The sequence below is a fragment of the Mytilus galloprovincialis genome, chromosome 2 (genome assembly GCF_965363235.1).
Source record: "Mytilus galloprovincialis chromosome 2, xbMytGall1.hap1.1, whole genome shotgun sequence".
Taxonomy (NCBI): domain Eukaryota; kingdom Metazoa; phylum Mollusca; class Bivalvia; order Mytilida; family Mytilidae; genus Mytilus; species Mytilus galloprovincialis.
This window is the reverse complement of record NC_134839.1, coordinates 110,604,330-110,624,697: the sequence shown is the minus strand read 5'-3', so window position 1 is coordinate 110,624,697 and position 20,368 is coordinate 110,604,330. Positions and strand designations below refer to the sequence as shown.

Genomic DNA, 20,368 nt, shown 5'->3' with positions numbered 1-20,368 from the left:
ATCTTGGAACAGTATATCAAATATATATGTTCCTGCTCAGATAAAAGGGGAATAAGAAATAAGTAGTATTTTACGTTTTGATCGAAAGACAGCCGATTGGATAATCAGTGACGGTAAATTAATGTAAACTATTTTACATTTTGTCCGGAATGCCCTTTATTAAAGTTTCTCCGGATTTACTGTTTCTGAATACCCTTTCGGTATATATCATCATGACAATTGTTCTTGCTTCCAGTGATACTCAAGGCTAAAATTTTGAAAAACTAATACCAACGTTGAAAAAAGAGCGGATAATACCCAAAGGGACCAAAAGTAAATAGCTAAAGCCAAACAAGGAACCAGACCAGTGCACGAGAGAGATGCATTCGTTAATGTAAAAAGGTGTCAGTATTTTGACGCCAGAACCGAAGTAATGGCTACTGGACCGGTTTTGTAATCGGTAAGTCACCAGCAGCTGTACAACGTTTTAGTGAAAATTACATACAAAATAAGTGCACAATTACACAAACATTTAAACTTATCTATACAACCATATTTCGTTTCAAAATTTTTATTTAAAAAAAAAGATTAATAAAGTTACTATTGGGTCGTTACAAAAAGTCATAATGCACATGGAAAATAATATGGTACATAATTAAATTCAAATAAAAAATTATAACTATACGCATAGTAGATTCATGAAAAATAAAAAGAAAGTTATTTTAATCAAAGTTTGTAAATTTTGTTCCTCCGTTTTGTTGATTATCTAATTCGTACTCGCAGTCATCTAGTATTCTAATATCATACGATCTTCTTTTGCTGTAAAACATAACATGGAAATAATTAGGCCCTGTAGAAAAAAAAACATTGTATGCTATAAGTTTTCCGTAATTCAGAAATTCTTGCTGGTAGTTATTCTAAATAGTGACATCAGAGTTGGGTTGAAACTAATATAAATATGCAATAGAATTTCCCAAAACTTCGAGAAAAATGTGATTTTTTTTATTGAAAAATTTATTGAAAAACATATTTATTATCGTGAGTATCAAGTACTATATACAAACATACGGATTTCAAATTTGAACAGATTTAAATAAAATGATTAAAATGATTTTCTGAACATAAGATAAACTTATTTTTATAACATTTTTTGGGTTCAACATCTATACCAAATGCTTTTAGAGATGAAAAACTGGTATTGAAGCGCTTTTGTGTTCACCCCCTACAACACTAGTGTAAAATTCAATTGATTTGGTTTGAAACAGTTTGATTTTAACGCAAATTGAAAACATTTGTGCGTACATAAAGTTATCTCACTTGGAAAATTGGTCAGTCATTCAGTTTATTTCTTAAGAGTTTCTTAAAAGGTAAGATTTATTTTTTAAGCAATAATCATTGCATTCCAACGGATAAAATATCTAATTTTTCATTTTCCCCCCTCAGTATTGACTCACTTGCCGACAAAGATTATCTGACATGCCCCATATCTCTCTCCACAGTCCCAAAATACGGAAGCCGATAAGGGCCATTCAAAAAAAATAAATTATGTCGTAATTACGACATAGCATGTCGTAATTTCGACATAACATGTCGTTATTACGACATCGCTATGTCGTAATTTCGACATAACATGTCGTTATAACGACATTGCTATGTCGTAATTTCGACATATCATGTCGTAATAACGACATCACTATGTCGTTAAAACGACATAGCGATGTCGTAATAACGACATCGCTATATATAAAAGAATATGTATTATGATTGCCAAGAGACTAAATGACACAGAAATTAACAACTATAGGTCATCATAATGCCCCCAATAATTAGAAAAGCCCCACATAGTCAGCTATAAAAGAGGGAGGAAAGATACCAGAGGGAGAGCCCCCGAAATGCTGTGTGGCAGACAGTGTTATTGATTAATTATTAGCTCCCTTGGTAAAACTCCAAATTTCATATTTAATGTATTTCATTGTTACATAATTTACATGAAGCTTAATAAGTACATTTTTGTTAATTGCATAGACTTTGCTATTTGAATTCATTGGTTAAAGATATTTATTTATATTATAAAGTTTAATATTTGCATCGTCGCAAAATCTTTGGTTACCTTCTTTGAATAGATTCAGTGAGAAACTTATATATTTTATAGATCCCATGTAATTACACCGACCGTGTATGTGAGGTCTAACATTCATTCCTACCGAGAAAGTTAAGCTATCCATCTCCCTACAAATAAGTGCAAACTTCAAAGCTTTTTGTAATAAGGTTGAATTGAAGTATTGGTTGCCCTATTTCTACATTCAAACGTTGGGCACGATGTTCCTACAACGCCTAGGATTTAAAACAGAATCTTCGAAATTTCATCCGCAAAACAAAATAAAAATAAAAATGTTAGAAAACACGAAACAATATTGTAACAAATTCAGTATATGTTTTAAATTATGTTTTTACAGCTCTTGATCATATACTAAGTAATATTTAGTTTATTTGAGGATTAAAATAAGAAAGCTATGTGAAAAAAACGGATGTCCAACGTTACATTTATGAAAAACCGTTTTAACTCTTATGTATAGTGATCCTATTTCTTATTCTCTGATCTTCTTCATTCTTGGCAGGAACAACGACATGTGTTGGTTCTCTGTGCCGTTAAAGCCGTTATTTTGCCAAATTTCATTTGACTCGGTGGCTGCATATTAAGCTGGAATAAGAAAAATGTCCAACGACGTTTTTCATTAACTCAACGACTGAAAGTGAATTTTATAAGTAGATATAGCAGAAAATGAATAAAAAGAGTAAGACAATAATAATATCTAACAAAAGTACAAATATCTGCCTCATGTGAGTTCAAATATTGTTGATTCAATAAAATCTTCTCTACACAGTCGTTTTTCAAACGGTAGCCATTTTGTCCAAGTTGGTATTTCATTTTTCAAAGCAGATAACGCGTATTTTCTATAATTGATAAAAACAAAAGTTAGATACACGAAGAGTAAGAAATGCCAAGATTATTTTCTTATTACCTACATATTTGGGTCTTAAAGGAATAAAATGCTTCCACACATTACAAAACGGTAGCCAATTTGTCCAAACGTCTGAAAACGTCTAAAATCCTAAAGACGCTAATTTCCGACGTTACATGTGCTAAAGTTTCAATTAAATGTTCATGATAATTAAAACAAATCGTGTTATGAAATTTGGAAAAAGAGGTTGATGATTGCTGCCGAAAAAAGAGAATAGTGCATGTTGCTATAGACTCCGCCCGGGGACATAGGTTCGACACAGGTTAAATTTTGCAATTTTTATTAATCGTTTATAGCTTTTAACGATTTATTTAAAAGAATTGGGAAATGGGGAAAACATCCCATTACATAAACTTCGTCCAACTTTTGCAAAGACAAATTGGAGACACCAAGACAGTCCTCTAAATGTAAAATGCGAATTGAAATTTATGTTACGGAAGTAATCCGAAATAGATCATTTAAAGTCGTCACTTAAGTAAGGTGCAATCACCAATATTAAAAGACTTAATACCAGTTCACGGAATGTTTTACTTCGCAATTTGTCCTGCTATTCATGTTATAACGGTCGTGATGAAAATAATTTCTGTACTAGCGAAGCCGGAACTTTTCGTCAATATAAACTTGTGCATAAAATGGAGGTAATTGAAAGACGAATCCCAAACAGCAACGAAAACCGTTTCATCGAATTAATAAAAACTCGGGATTATATTTGCCGTTTTCGCGGACGATCCAGGAGTAGATTACTGTATTTTAGAATTTATATCAGAAGTTAAACGCTATAGATGACTTGGGAAATAATTCTCAAGCCAAGGTTCAAGTAATTGAAGGGGTGTATTTCGACAACTTATGTGCCAGGGAAAATACAATTCTATTCAAATTTAACCAAGGGTAAAAATGTTCGATTTACTTGCAGTGTCAGATATATTTGTATTGGTTGAATTAAGATATAGAAATTTTACAATGACAGATGATATGCACCTTGAAAGTTAAACATCCTATGATAAAACAAAAATATGGAAAACCGTATACATGTACTTCCGTCCCATCTTTCCTCCCTACATTACTTGCGACAGTACTGCATTTTTAGTTGAAATAACTTAAAGGGTAAACATTATTAAATCGATTTCCACAACTCGAGGTAATTTTTGATAAAATGACATCACAAAACGAACAGAACCAGAATCAACCAACAATATAAAAAAACGAATAAAACTTGCAAAAATTAAACGAAGTCAAAAACCCTCTTCGACGCTGCATGTTTTAAAAGTGTAACGTCGTGTTGTAGGAATGCCAACATTTGAAAGTAGAATATGAGCTATCAATACTCAAATTCACCCTTATTACAAAAATCCATATAGTTTGCGCTTATGTACAGGGAGATGGTGTGCTTGGCATGCAAAGTCAGTCCTCATATATTTCCACGTCTTATTTGTTTATTTCAAACTTGTCTGGCTGTACAGCCCTTCCACGGCATGTAACTTATTAAACTGACACGGGATTTTAAAAATATATAAGTTTCTCACTGAAGGTATCCAAAGAAGGTAACCAAAGATTTTGCGACGATGCAAATATTAAACTTTACAATATAAATAAAAAATCTTTAACCAATGAATTCAAATAGCAAAAGCTATGCAATTAACAAATATATACTTATTAAGCTTCATGTAAATTATTTAACAATGAAATACATTAAATATGAAATTTGGAGTTTTACCAAGGGAGCTAATAATTAATTAATAACACTGTCTGCCACACAGCATTTCGGGGGACTCTCCCTTTGGTATCTTTCCTCCCTCTTTTATAGCTGACTAATCGGGGGCTTTTCTAATTATTGGGGGCATTATGATGACCTATAGTTGTTAATTTTTGTGTCATTTAGTCTCTTGGCAATCATAATACATATTCTTTTATATATAGCGATGTCGTTATTACGACATAGCTATGTCGTTTTAACGACATAGTGATGTCGTTATTACGACATGATATGTCGAAATTACGACATAGCGATGTCGTTATAACGACATGTTATGTCGAAATTACGACATAGCGATGTCGTAATAACGACATGTTATGTCGAAATTACGACATGCTATGTCGTAATTACGACATAAAATATTTTTTTTGAATGGCCCTTATCGGCTTCCGTACCAAAACATGTTCACTTGTATATGCACAATTTATTAGCGTGTATATTTTCTGTTTTAAGTATTAACTGATGTAATTTTTAATTTTCATATGAATTTTATTTATTAGTTGAACATCATGTAACCGACTTTTAAGAGGTGAACATTTCGTTATCTTCGGTGACATTAGCTAAGAAAACAAAAAAGTTATTAATTGGTCATGAATTTAGATAAGATCTCAAATATTTTTATCTCTACTATCGACATAGTTTACATCTTGTATTTACAGTTAGATAGTTATTATCCACCTTCACAAATTGAAAACAATTCTATAGTAAATAGATATAAGAAGATTTGGTGCGAGAGCCAATGAGATATCTCCATCCAAATCACAGTTTGTAAAAGTAAACCATTATAGGTCTTATTGGCAATCATACCGTTTCTTCTTTTTATATATACATTATAGGTCAACAGTAACTCTAAAACAAATAATTTTACTTATAAACTAAATTAAAATACGAGGAAATAACCCAAAAATATAGTTCTCTTATATATCTAATATGTATGAATTTTGTATATGTGTCTCTTTCTATATTAACACAAATCAAAATATGTACGTATAACTTAGAATTATTAAAAAATATTACCCCAAATTCTACGCCACTTTGATAAACAGCTGCGCCATGAGCGCATGATACGCCCGACGTCTTATGTGGAAGTCTTATGCAATAATCATATATAGTTTATGAGAAAGTTTTAAGCAATAACCATATATTGTTTTAGAGACACGGCGGGACATGTGAAACCCCCCACCCTGTTTTTTTTTTTACAAAAACTAAATATTACCAAAATAAAATTTTGAATCAAAACCAAAAAGTATACAGATCTTTAGATTAATATATCAAAGAAGTGTGTAAAGTTTTAAGCAATAATCATAACTTATTTTTGAGATACGGCGCAACATGTAAAAAACCCTCCCCTGTTTTACAAAATACTCAATAACTCAAAAATGAAATTTTGAATAATCACCAAAAAGTATACAGATCTTTAGATTAATAGAACAAAGAAGTGTGTAAAGTTTTAAGCAATAATCATAAATCGTTTTTGAGATATGGCACAACATGTAAAAAAAACCTCCCCTTTTTAAAAAAATACTAATAACTCAAAAATGAAATTTTGAATCATCACCAAAAAGTATACAGATATTGAGATTAATATAACAAAGACATGTGTAAAGTTTTAAGCAATAATCATAAATAGTTTTTGAGATTTGGCGCGACATGTAAAAAAACCCTCCCCCTTTTTTACAAAATACTCAATAACTCAAAAATGAAATTTTGAATCATCACCAAAAAGTATACAGATATTGAGATTAATATAACTAAGAAGTGTTTAAAGTTTTAAGTCATAATCAATAATCGTTTTTGAGATACAGTGCGACATGTGAAAAAAACACACCCCTGTTTTAGTCATAAAGTGCTGTAACTTAAAAAGTTTAAATCTTATTTTCACCAAAAAGTATACAGATCATTTGACCATCATAAGAAACAACTATATTAAGTTTCATGAAATTTGGATAAGTCGTTCTCAAGTTACGGTGCGACATGTTTACGCCGGACAGACGGACAGACGGACAGACGGACGGACGGACAGACAGACGGACGGACACCGGACATTTGTATACCATAATACGTCCCGTCAAAATTTTGACGGGCGTATAAAAACTATTTGAAAATTCTACTTAAATCTTACATTATAATTTTTCAGAGTACGTGAATGTTCCAGAAGGAGATATGTCATTTTGGCTGTAATTATTTTGGCCAACAAGCACCATATCATCTAATACGTCTGTCGTACTGTTATGTTTCCTGCAAACAATGGAAAACTTTACTTTCAGTTACTCGTTATTAAAACTCAATTAAAATTGTGATGAAATTGTGAAAAGAAGGGATTTAGACAATATGCATATTTTTTATGGAAAACAAACCCTTCAAATTGAGCTAGCAAGAATTGATTTAAACATGATTTAAAAAATAAATTAAAAAAAATGCGATGAATAAAATGAAACAATAAGGTCTGAAAGCTATTAACAGTTGTGTTAAAGAAAATAATGCAGCATTGTCGTAAAATCCAAGTGGGATGAAAGTTCCTTCGAAACACATGTGAATTGATTTCTTTGATAGCACAATCAAAATCGAAAGTAAAATATTCCATTCTTGCATAACTATACTCAAAGGAAAAAAAATATGATCTTCCTACATTTTCGAAGCATATCTCTACTCAAGACTTTGTAGTAGTTTTTAGTCAATCAGTTAGCTACGAAAGACTCGCAGCTGTTCAGGTCATTTTCAGGCAATAACAGTTTAAAATGATAAAGCAATTTTTTTTTTAATTTGCACAATTGAAAATTGAATTTATTATCCCCGATACACTACAATGATCTATAGTTGTTAATTTTTGTGTCATTTGGTCTCTTGTGGAGAGTTGTTTCGCCATCTTCTTTTAATACTCACTACGATCATGATATGATAAGTTTACATTTTTTCTTACGTGAAATATTTCTTTGCTACAACGAAGGCGACAATAACTACAGAGGCTCCCACAAGGACACCAACAAGTATCTGCCAATTCGACGACGCCCACGACTACAAATAGACATTCAGTGTTAATGAATTATATATTATCAGAAAGTTATATGTTTAATGCCTGAAATATAATTAATCACAAACTGGAGTACTGTAACATACCCTCCAAGCGAGTCTAGTTAACAAGTATCGTGCAGACATGGCTATCACCAGAAGTCCATTACTTGCCTGCTTTAAAGTATCGTGCAGACATAGCTATCACCAGAAGTCCATTACTAGCCTGCTTGTGTACGTTATATTGAACATTACATACATGGTTTATAGGCTATGTAGACAGTTTGACAATATGTATATGGTGTCGTTGTGTAGAATTATTACTATTGCAATACAATATGAGAGATAATTCTAGAATAAGACAATTAACTTTAAACAAATTAAAATACAAAACAGAAAAAGTATATTAAGATAACCTATTTTGGAATTCCTTTGTCGTCATAAAATTGTGCAGATGTGCCGTGTTAAAATAGTTATGGTTCAGATTTGAGTTGTTTCGGGCTTTCAACATTTTGTAAAGTGTTTCGGATTCCTTAATATTTTGGCCTCAAAATGTGTATGCAGAAAATAGTACCGTGTCTTGTTTAAAACAACCTTTTCTTGACATTATAGGATTGTAAATTAAACTACCATTACTTTACCATGTCTGAAGTCTGTGGCTTGGTCTGTGTTTCCTTTACCTTGTCTGAAGTCTGTGGCTTGGTCTCTGTTTACTTTACCTTGTCTGACGTCTGTGGCTTGGTCTCTGTTTACTTTACCTTGTCTGAAGTCTGAAGTCTTGGTCTCTGTTTACTTTACCTTGTCTGAAGTCTGTGGCTTGGTCTCTGTTTACTTTACCTTGTCTGGAGCCTGTGGCTTGGTCTCTGTTTACTTAACCTTGTCTGAAGTCTGTGGCTTGGTCTCTGTTTACTTTACCTTGTCTGAAGTCTGTGGCTTGGTCTCTGTTTACTTTACCTTGTCTGAAGTCTGTGGCTTGGTCTCTGTTTACTTTACCTTGTCTGAAGTCTGTGGCTTGGTCTCTGTTTACTTTACCTTGTCTGACGTCTGTGGCTTGGTCTCTGTTTACTTTACCTAGTCTGACGTCTGTGGCTTGGTCTCTGTTTACTTTACCTTGTCTGAAGTCTGTGGCTTGGTCTCTGTTACTTTACCTTGTCTGACGTCTGTGGATTGGTCTCTGTTTACTTTACCTTGTCTGAAGTCTGTGGCTTGGTCTCTGTTTACTTTACCTTGTCTGACGTCTGTGGCTTGGTCTCTGTTTAATTTACCTTGTCTGACGTCTGTGGCTTGGTCTCTGTTTACTTTACCTTGTCTGAAGTCTGTGGCTTGGTCTCTGTTTACTTTACCTTGTCTGACGTCTGTGACTTGGTCTCTGTTTACTTTACCTTGTCTGAAGTCTGTGGCTTGGTCTCTGTTTACTTTACCTTGTCTGACGTCTGTGGATTGGTCTCTGTTTACTTTACCTTGTCTGACGTCTGTGGCTTGGTCTCTGTTTACTTTACCTTGTCTGAAGTCTGTGGCTTGGTCTCTTTTTACTTTACCTTGTCTGACGTCTGTGGCTTGGTCTCTGTTTACTTTACCTTGTCTGACGTCTGTGGCTTGGTCTCTGTTTACTTTACCTTGTCTGACGTCTGTGGCTTGGTCTCTGTTTACTTTACCTTGTCTGACGTCTGTGGCTTGGTCTCTGTTTACTTTACCTTGTCTGAAGTCTGTGGCTTGGTCTCTGTTTACTTTACCTTGTCTGAAGTCTGTGGCTTGGTCTCTGTTTACTTTACCTTGTCTGACGTCTGTGGCTTGGTCTCTGTTTACTTTACCTTGTCTGACGTCTGTGGCTTGGTCTCTGTTTACTTTACCTTGTCTGACGTCTGTGGCTTGGTCTCTGTTTACTTTACCTTGTCTGAAGTCTGTGGCTTGGTCTCTGTTTTCTTTACCTTGTCTGAAGTCTGTGGCTTGGTCTCTGTTTACTTTACCTTGTCTGACGTCTGTGGCTTGGTCTCTGTTTTCTTTACCTTGTCTGAAGTCTGTGGCTTGGTCTCTGTTTACTTTACCTTGTCTGAAGTCTGTGGCTTGGTCTCTGTTTTCTTAGTGATCATCGGAAGAGGGAAAGTTGCTTGTAAATCTTTCTCTGAGATATTTTTGAATTTGTCGTTTAACATTTCTGTTGTTAAATATGTTCGATCACATTTCACTCTCACAGATACGCTTGTTGTCTTGTCACTGAAAAATATGTTTTAAATATGTACTAAATTAAAAGGACGCATGTGTTTAATACATCTATAAAAAAATTGTTCAATAAATGTATAAAAATAAAATGCACAGTTCATGTATATAATGAAAACTATATTCAGTTCATACTATTTCGTCTTAATTTGATAAAAAAAAAACAAAAAACAAACATGTTCAAGCCAAGTAGAATACGAAAAAAATATATTCACTACATGTATAAAAACGGAAATATTGATTATTTCTTTTTACAAAATATGTTCAAAACATGGTTAGAAATAAATAAAAACCTTGTTAATTTCATTTTATTTATATTTAATAACATTATTTCATTGAGGTAGCAAGGATTTGTTTTTCATACGGAGAACAGTAAGATAACAGGAAGTTTAATTTTATTTTAGCTATCCAAGATTTTCTGCTACAAACGATCACTCTCGGAAATTGACAAAGAAATAAAATGAAAGAGCTTTTCCAAATTATTCCAAATTAATTCATATTACCGAAGTTTTGTTTTGGAAATTCATTAACAGAAAATGATATCGAACAAAGAGCAATCATCAACACATACCTCATATCCTCTTGTTTGTTCAGGTATTCAACTTCTACTTTCTTACAGCTTTTATCCTGTAAAAGGTTTGTTATCCCTATCAAAATTTCATTCATGGTTTGTCCATGGGCATTGCCATTTACAACTCCTTTGAACTGCAGTGTTGCATGAACGCCTGGAAAATAAATCTTTGACATACACAAAGGGTACCAACCATCTGAAAAAGCTTAAGTTATGACCATTGAAACGACGAGGTCCATGATTGTAACGGTAAAAGCCCCAAACTATTGAAGTAAACATTGGTGTGAACGGGTAAATGGTATAGGTAAAACTTGCTGAGAACTTAATAATGTCATGTAATGAAAAAAGAATTTCTTGCCCTGCATTTAGAATAAGAATTAAAGGAGGATAGGAATTCAGTTTGTATTTCTTTCTTTTTATTAAAATGCTGATTCTTCATTTCAAAATTAAGCAAATTTTAAGCTCTTTAAATTATGATTATGTCAATATTTCCAGTATTTATTTTTTGTCCAAACATTTAGCCTTACTTTCAACTAAATTTCATCTAATTATATATTATGATGACGAACAAAGTTTAATTTGCATTTAATCTTATTATGCAAGAATATATAAGTATTTTTTTTAACAAACTTACCAACTTTTTTTGTTACATCTGGGTTAGCTGTAGACGGTGTCGATTTCGGTTTTCCTGGAGTTGTAGGGGATTGGATTTCTGTAAGAACTTTTGTTGAAGTGGTTTGCTCAGTTTTTATAGATGTCGATGGAATCGCTGTAGAAGACATTGTAGACGAATGTTTGGTACCAGTTGTTGCTTGACTTGTAGAATGCACAATTGTGGTGGATTCCTTCACACGACCACTAATTGCAGGGGAATGATTAGTCGAGGGCCTGGCTCTGGTTGTTGGTTGATTTGTTTTATGTATATTTGTGGTGGATTCCTCTACAGAACTACTACTTGCAGTAAACAAATTAGTAGTTTTCCTTGAACTTGTTGTTGGTTGACTTGTGGAATATTCATCTGTGGTGGATTCTTGAACACGATCTTTACTCGTCGTAATTGTTGTTGCTTGACTTGGGGTTGTTGTACTCTTACTCGTCGTAATTGTTGCGGGTTGACTTGGGATTGTTGTTCTCTTACTGGTTGGAATTGTTGTTGATTGACTTGTAATTGTAGTACTCTGACTGGTCGGAATTGTTGTTGGTTGACTCGTGATTGTTGTACTCTGACTGTTCGGAATTGCTGTGGGTTGGCTTGTGACTATTGCACTCTTACTCGTCGTAATTGTTGTTGGTTGACTCTTGATTGTTGTACTCTTACTTGTTATTGTTGTTGGTTTACTTGTGTTTGTTGTAGTGAATTGTTGTTGTGTTGTACTTCCTACTGGTTGTTTCGTTTTCGAAGACGGAACCAAAGTCATTTTTGTAGTTTTAAATGTTGACGTGGCACTGGTCGTGGTTTGTTTTGTAGTAGATACAGTAGTTGAACGTATGTGTTCACATTTTGTTCCAAAATATTCATATTTACAAGAACAAAACGGACCTTGTGTTGTATTTGTGCATGTACCTTCGTTTAAACAAGGATTTGGCAGGCAGTAATCTCTAGTCTGACATCGATCACCTGTCCAGGTATCATTGCAAGAACATTTAAATGAATTGTTTTTTTCGTTACAACCACCATGACCATTACACGTGTTCTGATGACATCCCATTTCATGTTCGCAAAACGTTCCACTCCATCCAACTAAACAAGTACAAGCATATTCTGTTTTATTATTAACACATTTTCCACCATTTTTACACTTATTTGAAATGCAATAATCTTTATCTGAACATCGAGATCCTGTCCAACCACTGGTACATGCACACGTAGGGAAACCATTTTTTACTAAGCATTTTCCATTATTTTGACATGTACTAGTATGACATTTTACCTCAGTAAGACATGTTGTACCACTCCAACCATCACTACATTGACACTTGAAACTATTTTCTGTATTTATACAGTGTCCCAAGTTTTTACATGGATTGCCTGCACACTGATCAATATCAGCACACGTTTTCCCAAACCATCCCATCTTACAACGACAGGAAAATGTAGTGCCACTATTATTACAGGTGCCGTTATTATGACACGGCTCACTTGAACAGTAATCTTCCTCGATACAGAAATCACCACGCCAACCTTTAAGACAGGTACATAAAGGTTTACTTCCACTGTTGTGACATGATCCATGATTGTTACAAGTATTGTTATGGCATTTTATTTCTGTTTGACATGTTGCTCCACTCCAACCAGTAGAACATTGACATCTGAAACTATTTCCTGAATTACTACATTTCCCAGAATTTTTACAAGGACTAATGGCACACTGATCAGTATTAGTACATGTGTTTCCTATCCATCCCTTAGTACAATGACAAGAAAAAGTTTTTCCTTTATTTGTACAAGTACCTTGATGTTGACAAGGATGAGTGGAACAATGATCTACTGTATCACATTTATTCCCGCTCCATCCCGGATTACATATACAAACTGGGTTATTACCTCTCACTGTACATCTTCCATGACCATGGCACGTATTATTATGACATTCTGTTTCCAAGAGACAAGTCGATCCCGACCATCCCTGCGTACACTTACATTCAAAGTTCTGTCTGCGGTTTTGACAATGTCCGCCATTCCTACATGGATTTGATAAACATCGATTTTTGTGTTCACATCTCATACCTATGAATCGATTTGAACAGTTGCATGAGTACGAAGAATTATTGTTAGTACAACTACCACCATTTAAACAAGGGGAACTTGAACAGAAATCTTGTTGTTCACATCTTTGTCCGATATATTTTGGTAAGCAAGTGCAAGAAAATCCGTTTCCTTTATTTATACATTGAGCATTATTCAGGCATGGATGTAAGGTACAGTGATCTACAACTTCGCATGTAATTCCTATCCACCCTGTTTTACACTTACACAAGTAATTACCTCCCTTATTTAAGCATTCTGCTTTATTCTTACATGGATTAGAGAAACAGTAATTTTTCGTTTGACAATTCTGTCCAGTCCATCTACTTGAACAGGCACATATGTACGATGTACCATTATTTGAACATCTAGCACCATTTTGACAAGGTTGACTCAAACAATAATCCCTAGTATCACAAGTACTACCAATCCACCCACGAGAGCACACACAAGAAAAAGTACTTCCTCTGACAGTACATGTGCTATTATTATTACAAGGTAAACTGGCACAATGATTCTTGATTTCACAACGCGTTCCGATCCAAGGCGATGGACACGTGCATGTGAACGTAGATCCTGTGTTTAAACATGTGCCTCTATTTTGACATGGGGAACTAGAACAATAATCCCATTTTTCACAATTCTTTCCTGTATAGGTAATGCCACATTGACATGAATAAGAGTTACCTGTGTTTTTACAAGACTTGTGGTGTTGACAAGGATTTCTCGAGCAGAAATCTTGACTGCTACAAGATTTCCCAATCCAGCCTTTTGTACAAACACACGAGTACGTGTTCGCTCTATTTGTACATGTACTATTATGCTGACATGGAGAACTAGAACAGTAATTCCTTATACTACAGTTTTTCCCGGTCCAGTCAGAGGGACACGTACAGTGGTAAGTATTTCCGTGATTTTGACATCGACTTCCATGCTGACATGGGTTAGTGGAACAGTAGTCCTGAACATCACATTTTGTACCCGTCCAGCCGTTGCTGCATGAACAAGAAAATGATGCCTGTTTATTTATGCACTGACCATGTTTACAAGGAGAACTTGAACAATAATCCCTAGTATCACAAGCAGTACCTATCCAACCACGTGAACAAGAACAAGAAAACGTGCTCCCTTTGGTTGTACATGTGCTATTATTATTGCAAGGTGAACTGGCACAATAATTCTTGATTTCACAACTCATTCCGATCCAAGGTGATGGACATGCACATGTGAACGTAGAACCTTTGTTTGAACATGTGCCCTTGTTTCGGCATGGAGAACTAGAACAATAATTCCTTTTCTCACAATTTGTTCCTATATATCTACTGCTACATTTACAGGAATAAGAGTTACCTGTGTTCTTACAAATACCAGAATGTTGACATGGATTTCTCGAACAGAAATCTTGACTGCTGCAAGTCTTTCCAATCCAGCCTTTTGTACATAAACATGAGTAGGCATTAGCTCCATTTGTACATGTACTATTATGCTGACATGGAGAACCGGAGCAGTAATTCCTTATACTACAGTTTTTCCCGGTCCAGTCAGATAAACACACACACTGGAAAGCATGTCCTTGATTTTGACATCGACTTCCATGCTGACATGGGTTAGTGGAACAGTAGTCCTGAACATCACACTTTGTACCTATCCAGCCGTTTCTGCATGAACAAGAAAATGAGGTATGTCTATTTGTACACCGACCATGCTTACAAGGAGAACTTGAACAATAATCCTTAGTATCACAAGTAGTACCTATCCAACCAGGTGAGCAAGAACAAGAAAAGGTGCTCCCTTTGGTTGTACATGTGCTGTTATGATTGCAAGGTGAACTGGCACAAGGACTCTTTTTGTCACAACTTCGGCCAATCCAAGGCGACGGACAAGCGCATGTGTACGTGGGTCCTTTGTTTGAACATGTGCCTCTATTTTGGCATGGAGAACTAGAACAATAATTCCATTTCTCACAATTTGTTCCTATATATCTACTGCTACATTTACAGGAATAAGAGTTACCTGTGTTTTTACAAGTACCAGAATGTTGACATGGATTTCTCGAACAGAAATCTTGACTGCTGCAAGTCTTCCCAATCCAGCCTTTTGTACATACACATGAGTAGGTATTAGCTCCATTTGTACATGTACTATTATGCTGACAAGGAGATCCGGAACAGTAATTTCTAATACTACAGTTTTTCCCTGTCCAGTCAGAAGTACACGAACACTGGTAAGTATGTCCTTGGTTTTGACATTGACTTCTATGCTGACAGGGGTTAGTAGAACAGTAGTCCTGAACATCACATTTTGTACCCGACCAGCCGTTGTTGCATGAACAAGAAAATGAGGTTTTTCTATTTGAACACTGACCATGTTTACAAGGCGAACTGGCACAATTATCCCTAGTATCACAAGTAGTACCTTTCCAACCACGTGAGCAAGAACAGGAAAAGTTGTTCCCTTTGGTTGTACATGTGCTGTTATGACTGCAAGGTGAACTGATACAATGATTTTTTATTTCACAACTCATTCCGATCCAAGGCGATAGACATGAGCATGCAAACGTAGAACGTTTGTTTGAACATGTGCCCCTATTTCTGCATGGTGAACTAGAACAGTAATTCCTTTTCTCACAATTCTTGCCTGTATACCTACTGCTACATTTACAGGAATAAGAGTTACCTGTGTTCTTACAAGTACCGGAATGTTGACAAGGATTTCTCGAACAGAAATCTTGATTGCTGCAAGTTTTTCCAATCCATCCTTTTGTACATAAACATGAGTAGGTATTAGCGCCATTTGTACATGTACTATTATGCTGACAAGGAGATCCGGAACAGTAATTTCTAGTACTACAGTTTTTCCCGGTCCAGTCAGAAGTACACAAACACTGGTAAGTTTTTCCTTGATTTTGACATTTACTGCCATGCTGACATGGATGCGTTGAGCAGTAGTTATGTACATTACATGTTGTACCTGTCCAGCCGTTGCTGCATGAACAAGACAATGCAGTCCGCCCATTTGTGCAGTGACCATGCACACATGGAGATACCGAGCAATAGTTATGAATATCACAATTATTACCCGTCCATTGAGTGGTGCAATTACATGTGTGTCCTGTTGCGTTATTGTTACATTTCCCTTTGTTCTTACAAGGATTTATGCTGCAATGATCAACTTTAGAACAATCAATACCAGTCCAAGATCCTCTACATAAACAATTTCCATGACTACATCTCCCTCGTCCACTACAGTTTTTAGGACATTGCTTAGTTGTTGAATGCTTTATTGTTGATGTTGCATGGGATGTTGTTGTTGCAGAATGAGAAACAACTTCACAACTCTTTCCTGAATACCCTGCTAAACATTTGCATGAAATAATATGCTTGCTATCAGTTAAACACGTAGCTCCATTTTTGCAGAGATGGCTGTCGCATGTTTCCGCTATATCACATTCTTTACCGTAGGTACCAAAAGGACATGTACAGTGATAACTACCGGGTGTGTTGGTACATGTTCCAGAATTACATATATCTGCCTTGAGATGACACTCATTTAAGTCAGTGTTACATTGAAAACCAGACCATCCTGAAAATAAAACTACTGTGAAAGATATGTACTAACAAGTTATTTCAAGTTTATTTTTTTTTATTTTTTTTTTTTTTTATCTCAAAACGAATAAGCGCTATTCACGAGGGCTTACCAACATGCTAGTCGGCACTTTTTCGTCTGCTCACTATAAATCAATTGTTGTATTATTCGGAATATTTAAGGTTTCCTACTCTAGGTATAGCTGCAACAAGTTATTTGAAATACAAGGTTCATGAGGGAGTTTGTATCAGAAAGGCAAACAGTTGATAATATATATCAAAGTCTTTAAAAGTTTCATTGAAAACAATATTTTTGTGTTACTAACTTACTGTGACGCCAATTTATGGTTGTCATTATTGTTATTATTCATCAAAATATGACACAATAAGTATATTTAATGTGCTGATATGAAAATAAGAAGATATGGTCAGTTGAAAAAGGCTTAACTCATCATACGGAGTGGATGTGAACGGGTACTTGTACATCCATAAACCAAACAATAAACTCATCATAGATACCAGAATTGAAATTATTAACGCCGACGCGCGTTTCGTCTACAAAAGACTCATCAGGCTCGAATCCAAAAATGGTTAAAAAGGCCAAACAAAGTACGATGTTGAAGAGCATTGAGGACCAAAAATTCCTATGTAGATAAGTTGTCTACAGGTATGTATGCATTCAAACTTTAAAACCAAATATTTTTATCTATGAATGAATTCAGTTAAAAATTTAAATATTGGTCAGAAATCCCCGTCTATGTGGTGGAAAATCAAACAAATAACACTCTCTAACATTGTAGACAAGAAAGCCTCGACAAAGAAATCATTATTATGTTAATCTTGTATTACTGATCATTTAGTCTGTATATTTTCTTTGACTTATTAAAAATGAAAATCACTAAAATGCTGAACTCCGCGGAAAATTCAAAACGGAAAGTGCCTAATCAAATGGCAAAATCAAATGATAAAACACATCAAACGAATGGACAACAACTGTCAAATTCCTGACTAGGTACAGGCATAATGGATCTGGTCTTGCTGATCATTTTTGTGATTTAGAGTGTTTATTTATCTATCCTTATGAGGCTTTATAGAAAAGGTTTCTCTCTAAATATCATAGTTTTCATGTTAAAAGGCAAAAAAGAAAAAGAAAATCGTGAAATCTGTCATTTATGGGCAATAACTCCTGTAAGAATTTGTCTTACAGTTTTAACGTATGTATGGACAATTTGTAGAGGTCATTAGTCTGAACATATTTTTTCAGATTTTCTCTATCTATAACGGTTCAATAATAATACTCAAAACTTTCTTTTTTTTTACCTTATTTTCTATTTTTAGCATTGGTAGCTATCTTGGTTGGAAGGCAGGGTTATCTGGTACATGTTTTAACTATATAACTTAATTATGATTGTAGTTTAATTTGTCTCAGTAGTCTCAGAGGAGAAGATTTTTGTAAAAGATTACAACAACTTGTCAAAAATTTACTATAAAGGGCAATATCTCCTAAAAGGGTCAATTGACCATTTTGGTCATGTTTGACTTATTTGTAGATCTTACATTGAAAATAATTAATTGGTAATTTTACGGAAATTTTACAATTTTTGGTTGTTATCTTTAATATTGTAAAAGATGGAGATAAACTGTAAACAGCAAAATTGTTCAGCAAAGTAAGATCTACAAATAAGTAAATATATTTAAAAACACCAGGGGTATTTTATCTGTGGAAATTATGGCTTCAAGATTAAGAAGCAATACTGATTTTAAAGGTATAAGAATCAAATTAGATTGCAAAAGTCATAGTATAAAAATTTCGCAACTAGCAGATGATACTACTTTATTTTGTTGTTCTAAATATGACGTTCAAGTAGCTATGAACGGAATCAAAATATTTGGTTCTTATTCAGGATTGAAATTAAACAGAAATACCACTCATTTATATCTTTTTTTACCAAATTCATAACAACCATAGGCATACAACATATAAAATACACACAGTATACATAGATAGCAGAAGGTAATGTGTGAAACATATTACATCATGTTAGATCTTAATTTTTGATCACGAAATATAAATTTACCCAAATTACAAAATACTCTAAGATTATTAGAGCTCATTATTTGTATATATTTATACATAGAAGGTTTTCTCTAATACTATGGTTTTATAAAATAAGATCTAAGACCTTGATAAGTAGGACATTTTAAAATAAAATGCATCTCAAATAAAACAGAGGGGTTATGGGTAGGAAAGCTTAATCGTGTAAAGACAAAATTGAAGGAATCAACTGGAGTAATGGACCAGTTAAAACTCTTGGCATTGTAGGGGGAATGTGAAAAATTAATTTGGGAAAATAAGATTGAAAAGATGAATAAATTATTTTGTTCTTGGCAATAAAGAAATCTTACTATTTTTGGAAAACATTTGATAATCAACACACTAATTGTGCCCATTTTTACTTTTGTGGGATCTGCCTGCATAGTTCCAGAGAAAAAATTAAAAGAAATGGAAAAATGTTGTTTAAAATTTGTTTGGGATAATAAACCAGATAAAGTAAAAAGAAATTCAATTGTTGGTCCATATGAAAAAGAGGGTTGGATATGATAGATATAAGGAGTTATTTCACTGCTTTAGAAGCTATTTGGGTAAAAAGATAAGTATATGATTGTGAAGGAGTTTGGAAAATTATACCTCAGCACTATTTTTATAATTTTTGGTCAAACTTGTTAGGGTTTCAAACAAACAGTGGTGATAAGCCAAACGAAAACATTGAACATATCCCGGATTTTTATAAAGATATCATTATATCAAATATTATGGAACAATAAATTCATTAAATTTGAAAATAAAGATATATTTAAAAAAAATGGATTAAAAGCGATCTTATTTATGTAAATGATATCGTAGATAAAAAAAAAAAAGCTGTATTTCTCAAGACATCATTCTAAATAAACTAAAAAGATAAATCAAACTGGATAGCTGAAATTAAATTAGTAAAGAAATCAATTCAAAAAGATTGGTCAGCAATTTTAAAATCGGAAAATTCGGAAAAAAGTATTGTTTATATAAAAAGAAACCAATTATATTGGAAGGTTTACCTATAAAATTAGAATCACGATCAAATAAGCTTTCATATAAGTCTCTGATAAATAAAAAAAATTGAACCAGCTATTGGACCAAAACAAATGGCTGCATATATTTAAAATAGATGATGTGTTATATCAAAACAACTTAAATAATTTTTTATTCAGATATTTAAAAGAAAATAAACTTATTTTTTTTAGATGGAAATTACTACAACATAATCTACCAACAAAGAAACTTTTATGCCGGTGGAAAATTGTAAACAATAGTTCTTGTAATTTTTGTACACAAGAAAAGGATTATGATCACTTCTTTATACTGTGTCCGTATTTAAAACTTTTTTGGAATAAAATAGATGAAGTTTTTAAGAACAGTAAAAAAACTTTTAAGATAAAACTAAGACA

The 20,368-nt window shown here is 33.8% G+C and overlaps 2 protein-coding genes across 2 annotated transcripts; both read right to left on the bottom strand.

The window, feature by feature from the left end:
* Positions 1 to 534: 534 nt before the first annotated feature.
* LOC143062616 (uncharacterized) lies at positions 535 to 15,878 on the bottom strand. The gene is made up of 7 exons (XM_076234278.1): positions 15,176 to 15,878; positions 14,820 to 14,956; positions 11,187 to 14,426; positions 10,553 to 10,706; positions 9,810 to 9,978; positions 7,676 to 7,770; positions 535 to 798 (listed from the first exon to the last, which is right to left on the bottom strand). The coding sequence occupies exons 1-7, from the start codon at positions 15,820 to 15,822 to the stop codon at positions 702 to 704; spliced, it is 4,539 nt and encodes a 1,512-aa protein (XP_076090393.1). The 5' UTR covers positions 15,823 to 15,878; the 3' UTR covers positions 535 to 701.
* Positions 15,879 to 15,943: 65 nt separating this feature from the next.
* Positions 15,944 to 18,997, bottom strand: LOC143062615 (protein serrate-like). The gene is made up of 3 exons (XM_076234277.1): positions 18,961 to 18,997; positions 16,255 to 16,880; positions 15,944 to 15,949 (listed from the first exon to the last, which is right to left on the bottom strand). The coding sequence occupies exons 1-3, from the start codon at positions 18,995 to 18,997 to the stop codon at positions 15,944 to 15,946; spliced, it is 669 nt and encodes a 222-aa protein (XP_076090392.1).
* Between the last annotated feature and the right edge of the window lie 1,371 nt (positions 18,998 to 20,368).

Excerpts from the sequence above, each read along its gene's own strand:
- LOC143062616 (XM_076234278.1), bottom strand. The coding sequence starts at position 15,822 with ATGAGTTGTGAAATAAAAAATCATTGTATCAGTTCACCTTGCAGTCAT. Across the intron at positions 14,957-15,175 it reads ACGTACACATGCGCTTGTCC|AAACGGCTGGATAGGTACAA; the intron begins GTCGCCTTGGAT and ends TTGTTCATGCAG. Across the intron at positions 14,427-14,819 it reads CTGGACCGGGAAAAACTGTA|GGAGCACGTTTTCTTGTTCT; the intron begins GTATAAGGAATT and ends GTACAACCAAAG.
- LOC143062615 (XM_076234277.1), bottom strand. The coding sequence starts at position 18,997 with ATGAGCTCTAATAATCTTAGAGTATTTTGTAATTTGG. Across the intron at positions 16,881-18,960 it reads TAGAGTATTTTGTAATTTGG|GATGGTCTGGTTTTCAATGT; the intron begins GTAAATTTATAT and ends TTTTATTTTCAG.